Raw genomic sequence first — 7,172 nt, 5'->3', positions numbered from 1 at the left:
TAACCTCAGGCAGGAGAATTACTCAGAAATATTGAGTTCTCTCTTGTGTGAGTTACTGTATATACTCTTTGTGATTCTGGAAAGCATATGATAAAGAAATTACAGAATACGACCTGCAGTATTCTCATAGTTCCTTATATTCACATTACAATTATTTTAATTGAAATTCATGTTCATTTTGTGTGCGTTTTGTGTCTAGAAACTACCCTTATTGCAGGAAATAAAGATCCAAAGTTTATTAAATATCAACAAGTTTATTTTTTCGATTTACAAAATGTTTACTTTTTTTTGTTTTAATATGAAAATATATGAAAGTGAAAAGAACATTTGATCAATGTTACAGAAAACAGACAAAAATAAATATCATTCACTTCATCAAAATATAAAAACAATTCATTATGCAAAGGATATATAAGGCACTTTCTGCTTCATTTTATCCGTAACAAACAATGTCTTCTGTTCCGAATCCTTACTCTTACTTTGGCACTGCAATGGAAAACACAAAAATATGTAAGGGACAAAATAGGTCATATCGAATACAGCTTTTGTTCATTTTGTTAATTTCACACTGTAGTGTAAAGGATCATATTACTATAATCGCAAAGTACTCTTTTTTAAAGAACTAAATACAATTTTATATGGGGAAGCTTGTCCTAATATGAGTGGACGATCGCAATGGACACGAGAGCCAACAATCACTGTGGCCAATATATTAAATTTAATGACTTGGTAAATGGGTGTAAGTCAGTTATGTGAGGGACATGGCAATGCTCACCAAATTTGTATGAAGCTTTGAATCCTTCATATTGGATGGAGAAATCAGTAAGAAATTGTAGAACCATTGAATTTCCACTTGAAGTAATAGAACGGGGATATTCAATACCACAAAATTGTCCTATCAGTGGAGAGGCAGCATCTGGTCCATTATAAATTGACAGAGAGTCACTTCTGCACATCCAATAGAACATAGGCTCAAGCTCAAAGTCGTTTATAGTCAAAGAGATCTATAAGAATCAAGAACAAATAATATGTTTTAGTACCCTGCATGTCACAAAACCCAAAGATAGATAGATGCCTTATAATGCCAGCTAATTAAGTTAATTCCTCAAATTGTACTTTTCCATCTGCCTTTTGAATCCTGACAATCAAACTTTATCAAACAAGAGCAAATGTAGGAGATTTCAAAAAGCCAAATTAATAATTTCACTATACAGAACATTTGTTATATATGATGATAGTAAATTACAAAATTGTAGCCATATTGGCAGAGTTTGAGTGTTTTTATATGAGACCACATGTTGGATTTCATTTTACAACATTTGTTGCAGCAGCAGAGATTGTTCTGGAGAGTCCACAGTATTTTCCTATAGAGCAATTGCTTTTTTCTTCCATGAAAAACATCATACCTTGTACTGAGGAGGAGCGGAAATTATCCATGTACAGTTCAAATTTGGAGAGTAGCCGGTCGGGTATCCAGGAGAAGTGAAGTTCTTTGCAGGAGCATAAAACTCACCTCCACATTGTACTGTAAGGGAAGGATTGATTATAGTAAAGTAGAGTATAATTTCTATATGTTTTAAATATTTTTACTGATTTTAGAAAAGAAGAAAATTACTAACGTCAATTAAAATTAAATATACAAAGTTAAAAGTAATAACCTTTAAAATACATTTTCTTTTAGTAGAAAACTATTCAGAGAGACAGCTGGCATATTAATAATGCTAAAGGGAATGAACTACATGTGATTTATTTTTGATCTATAGTGTGCATGCAATAATATAGAGCAATCATTAATTTCCCCTAAAAAGTTAGCTCTTTAACAAGAATAATATCTAGGATAAAACTTGCATGATATATTTAGATATAGCAATAGAAGTACCTCCTGCTGCTAGCTTTGCATATTTTTGCACTTTTTTAAGGGCATTGCGCCCATCTTTTATAAGACTTCACTCCCTGGTTTTGCTCTTTTTCTATCCATTTGAGATTTACCTTTTGCAACGGTCACAGTTCTACACAGAATAAGAGCTTTTCTAATGTAGTTCTACTTATATTGTTGTCACTTCATTTACAATAAGCTGGATGTAGAGAAAGTGCTGTTTTGTCAGCCCTCAAGAAAACCTTCATGTAGAGTTAAAAATGACATTTTCTAGTCTATATATTCTTCAAGATATTTAGAACCAAATGTAACATAGAAAATGAAACTTATAATTAACAGATTTCCTATATATAACACTATTTAATTATATACTTAGAATTATACCGCAATAAAACTTAGTTCACTGTGACTCGTAGCTAAGGAAAATGCTTTTTCACCTTTAGTGTAATGTGTCTGATGGATAAGGTCTTGTAAGATGTGCTATAAAATCAGAAATACAATAAGACCAGGAAACAAAGCAATGTTAAAATTACCTGACTTATAGGTGATATTGAAACCTCTTCCACTTCCATTCTGGTTAGAGACAAACTCAATGAGCACCTGGTTAGATAATGATGTCATTGGAAGGATCAGTGGCATACCACATGTCTTGTCTAATAGCACAGGAGACGTCTTACTGGGTCCATCATAAATTCTAATATAGTCTGCAGAGCAGCCAATAGAGGATTCAACATCAAGAAAATCAAATTTAAGAACAACCTGCAAATAATAATAAAGAAAAATGAATAATAACATTTTTACAATATTGTGAGGTAAAATGAGTTCACTGATCCTAGAATGTAATCAAAAATAAAAGCAAACAAGGCAGTGTGGCTGTATACCATTAAAGGGGAACCAACAACATATTACAATGGAATGAAATATACCTTAAGGACTTTATCCGTAAAGGCTGAATAAGCGGTTACCCCCCTTGAACTTTACTGCAAGGTACATGGTAATGCAACAGTTTATTACCTGTCCAGATGGAACTCTGATCAGCCAAACACAGTTGCTGTTATTGGGGTAACTATTTGGGTAGTTGGCTGAGGTCACTGTACCAGTGACATTACTAAGCAGCATTGAGCAGACATCTGCAAGTAAAACAGAAAAAGTGAGATCACGGAAGAAACATAGAAATCTGATTAGAGAGTTATTTTATATCATGTTATTGTATCTGTTCCTCTCCTGTTGGATCTCCCATTTCCAAGAACGATCTCACTCATGCAAACAATACCTTAATATCTTTCTGTCCTCATCCATATTTGTCTCACTTTCTATGTGCAGGTAGCACAGTGATCCGTTCTAGCTATAACCCAATGTTAGCAGATAAAGGAATCACATAATTGACAACTCACCACACTTGTAAAGGGCATTGATTTTAGAAACATCCAGGGTACTAAGTCCATCTCTCTGTCCGATGGGTTTAGAAGGATCAGGCTTAGGGATGATTGTGTTTTTTCCTGATGTGTTACTGAATGCATAGCTACAAAGAAGGAAGACAACCAACTGTCAATAAGCAGGACCTTTTTGTGAAATGTATTAAAGGAACACTCCATGAACACTGTAATTGTTATGGAGACAGTAATACGCTTGCACCTGTTTTACCTGGGGTGCCTGCTCTCTGCCTCTCAGCACTGCAGGACTTAGCGCAGGAAAACTTACAGAAGTGTCTAGCAGGAGCTTCCAGCTCTCAATATCAATAGAGGAGAGACAACTGATGTATCCCAAGAAAGATATCAAACTGTTAGCAAATTATTTAACTACTTAAATTAGGGAAGGGGCTCCAGGGCACTCCCGGCATTATAACCATTACAGTGTAATATAGTGGTTATGATGCTTTGAGTTTTTGTTTAATTACATTCAGTATTGAAAATCTATGTAGAACAGATAGGAAATCACTGGTACATTCTACCCATGGACATACAGGACATTTGGTATTGTATTTAGCAATGTACTTCAGAGAGGCAGTATGCTACTTACGTGGGATAATGCATCACAGAGTAGTAGTCATATTCCATATTCAGGTTATTCGTGTCCATCTTTGCAAAGCCACCAAGATTTTCTAAAAGAGAAAACAGACAAATCAATAACTGCTCAATGTTTCTAATAGGATGTTTAAGAATGTACCTAGATGATGTGTGGATACAAAGATCTATATAATTTGTTCCTCACTTCTCCTCAGTATTAACATGCAATGGAGTTAAGCTGAACTTAATTGCAGGATAAATCTTGAAATAATGGTAAAACGTCCCTCACTTTTTATTTATTACACTAATTCAGTTAAATTAAATAATATTAATTTAGTTAAACAAGTGTAAAATAAATACTTTATTGGCTCTTTGTTTTTACTTTTTATGATTTCAGAATTAATAAGTGAGTTACAATATTTTACTCTTACAGAGATTATGTATTTATGATATGGATTAGCACTGCACTGGTTACCTGGTGATATATACTCGGTCATAATGGTAACATAGTTATCACGGTCGCTCCGGGAATGCTCATGTTGAAATCCCAGACTATGTTCTAGCTCATGCTGAATGGTCCCTCTGGACATGCAACTTTTGGAATTTAAATATATATTCTGGGTGCCTCCAATTCTTCCAACATTGGATGCACAGCTGGTGACATAAAAAAAAGAATCATTATTAATTAAATACATTTTGAACAATATATTGAACAATCACAGATGTATGGTAGTCATAACTGGAGGTTCACTCTTATATATAGTGTATCAATACGTTTACATTAAACAACAGATCATAGGATACACCAGTTAAAATAGTATTAATTTGAATAACTAAAGAAAGAGAGTGCAAGCAAACCTTAAGGGCATAATAGATCTAAAAAGTATCCCTGCAGGTTTCTTGTACTGTAACAGCAACCCAAAAATTAATCAAATATAACTTTTAATAGAAAAATATTTAAAAAGAAAGCAGGGTCGCTATATAAAGATAAATATATCGGGGTGACACCGTTTTAGCTAATATCTCCCGTTTGGTTTTTCCCCTCTGTTTTTCCACTATTTATATTTATATAGCGACCCTGCTTTCTTTTTAAATATTTTTCTATTAAAAGTTATATTTTATTAATTTTTGGGTTGCTGTTACAGTACAAGAAACCTGCAGGGATACTATTTAGATTTATTATGCCCTTAAGGTTTGCTTGCACTCTCTTTGTTTAGTTATTCTTTATCTAGGGGTTACCCCCATTAACTTCAAGCAACCTGACACATTCTCTTTACTTTTTCTCTATAGTAACAATAGTATTAATATGAGAACAAATTACTGATTCCCTATGTATTAATATGAAAAGGCTACAATTCAGCCCTCCATATGAGCTGGAAAGGTCTGTCTGTCACCTAAGTGAAAACATTTTAAAGCACGCACCCTTTGTAAATTACTTTGGGTCTTTTAAATTATACACTCCTGGTGTATCTCAACATATAAAAGAAAGGTTTCAGTACTTACCCTCCTGTTTCCACAATATTCAGGTAGGACACCTCGGTTGTATGATTAACAAATCGCACACAGGTTACAGATTCAATCTCTTGCATTGCATTCTTAAACAGATCCACCTGATCAGTAGCTACAAGAAAAAAAGGAGATAAGATTCTTCATGTATTAAATAAAATCCTTAAATTTGTGTAAATAATGACTGAATAAAACAAGAAAACTCACTGTATTTAGGGGAAAGGCTGTAAGGCACAATGACAGTCCCGTTTGCAGACTTTGGCCAGAAACATCCTGCATCTTTTATGGCACTGCGACCCGCTCTGTTTATGATAATATCACCATCGTGTACCGGAATATTAAAGTCTGCAAATAGAAGAGAAAAGGATAAAAGACCCCCATTCAGTTACAGTGACTTTACAGCAAAACTTTCAAAACAGATTTTTTTTTTCTAGATTAGCTCAGTTTTATTTAATTACTTATTTAATTGACTGTTTAGTATAAATAGGTAAATAAAGTTTCAAGCAATGCTGTGCACATCAAACTCATAAACTCTTTTAGGAAGAGGTCTTAGTAAAAATAAATCTCAATTGCAACATACCCTAAGAGTATATAGTGGGATCAGCATTGTCAAAATAAATTCTTAAGAAAAAACAACCACTTATCCACGTGCATTAACAACTTACCACCACGTAAAGACAAGAGTCTGGCTTGACTTTAATTATCTTACGTACTGTGATATTTAGATAAACAGACACGCAGACAGTTAAACAGAGAGAAAGAAAGACAGACAGAGAGAACATACCTGCACATTTTGTAGAACTTAAAAAATAGAGAAAGATAGATAGATAAATAGATAGGAGAGATTACTCAGACAGTGAGCATCAATATATCATGCAACTGATAGAAAAATACATGTATATATTTACTTTTGTTTCCACTAATAAGCCGGGTGAATACATCCAGAGTTTCTGTTTTATTTTCATCTGTGGGTAAAAATAGTGTGACATGGTAAATAAAGATACATTTATTCTAACAGATAATTATAAATTACATTTATTCTAACAGATATTCAGATTTTTCTTGAATCTAAGATGTTTCAGTTTGTTCCAAATATCAAAAATACATAGCACCAGGATGGCTTCCAACCCAATCTGTTTGCTTAGTAAATCTTTCCAGTCAGTAATTCTAAATATTTTGTGCCTCATACTGAAAATTGAAAGGTAGATAATCACTTACATTGTTCTTCCAGTTCAGGTGTGGAATCCTAAAAAACAAATAGTATTGGATTATTGAAAAGTTTTATGTGACATACATGGACATTTTCATTACCTGGACTTAGGGATTGAAGAGCAGTAACAAAATCAGCATTTAAGATGTAGAGTGTTACCTGAAATGGTTTTGGTATTGGAATACTTTGTGCAGGCCCCACCACAAAGACCAGTAGAACAATGATGAATGTCAGATACATGCTTCTTGGTGAAGTGTTGTTATCAGAATGATGCTAACTTGCTACTCTCTCGCTCTATGTGAGTGCAGCCTTAGATGCCCCTTATATTCAGCAAGTGAGGGGACATTAACCAATCAGCAGACAGAATGGAAGATCTAAGCCATAATGCATGAGAGACCCTGGGGCCTTGTCCTGTCTTTCACAGGTAGAAACAATGAATTGCTGATGTGAGTATCGCAGGGAGTGTCTTTGGAGCCAATATTGCATGAGATTAAGTCAGTTTTCACATTAATACCTCATTATACATCTACAATTAGAGTAAGACATGTAGAAGGGTCACTTAATTATTATTCTC

At 33.9% G+C, this 7,172-nt stretch overlaps 1 protein-coding gene across 1 annotated transcript; it reads right to left on the bottom strand.

Moving 5' to 3' along the window:
* Positions 1-475: 475 nt before the first annotated feature.
* LOC134610527 (embryonic protein UVS.2-like) lies at positions 476-6,838 on the bottom strand. Its single transcript, XM_063453531.1, has 13 exons — positions 6,758-6,838; positions 6,607-6,634; positions 6,297-6,353; positions 5,596-5,733; positions 5,386-5,503; positions 4,358-4,536; positions 3,896-3,977; positions 3,271-3,398; positions 2,891-3,006; positions 2,410-2,635; positions 1,407-1,525; positions 776-1,004; positions 476-486 (listed from the first exon to the last, which is right to left on the bottom strand). The coding sequence occupies exons 1-13, from the start codon at positions 6,836-6,838 to the stop codon at positions 476-478; spliced, it is 1,512 nt and encodes a 503-aa protein (XP_063309601.1).
* Between the last annotated feature and the right edge of the window lie 334 nt (positions 6,839-7,172).

Source organism: Pelobates fuscus, chromosome 1 (assembly GCF_036172605.1).
Source record: "Pelobates fuscus isolate aPelFus1 chromosome 1, aPelFus1.pri, whole genome shotgun sequence".
Taxonomy (NCBI): Eukaryota; Metazoa; Chordata; class Amphibia; order Anura; family Pelobatidae; genus Pelobates; species Pelobates fuscus.
Note: the sequence above shows the minus strand (reverse complement) of the source record. Positions and strands in the feature narration are given on the sequence as shown.

Excerpts from the sequence above, each read along its gene's own strand:
- LOC134610527 (XM_063453531.1), bottom strand. The coding sequence starts at position 6,838 with ATGTATCTGACATTCATCATTGTTCTACTGGTCTTTGTGGTGGGGCCT. Across the intron at positions 2,636-2,890 it reads TCAGAGTTCCATCTGGACAG|GTTGTTCTTAAATTTGATTT; the intron begins GTAATAAACTGT and ends TATTATTTGCAG. Across the intron at positions 1,005-1,406 it reads CCGCTCCTCCTCAGTACAAG|ATCTCTTTGACTATAAACGA; the intron begins GTATGATGTTTT and ends TGATTCTTATAG.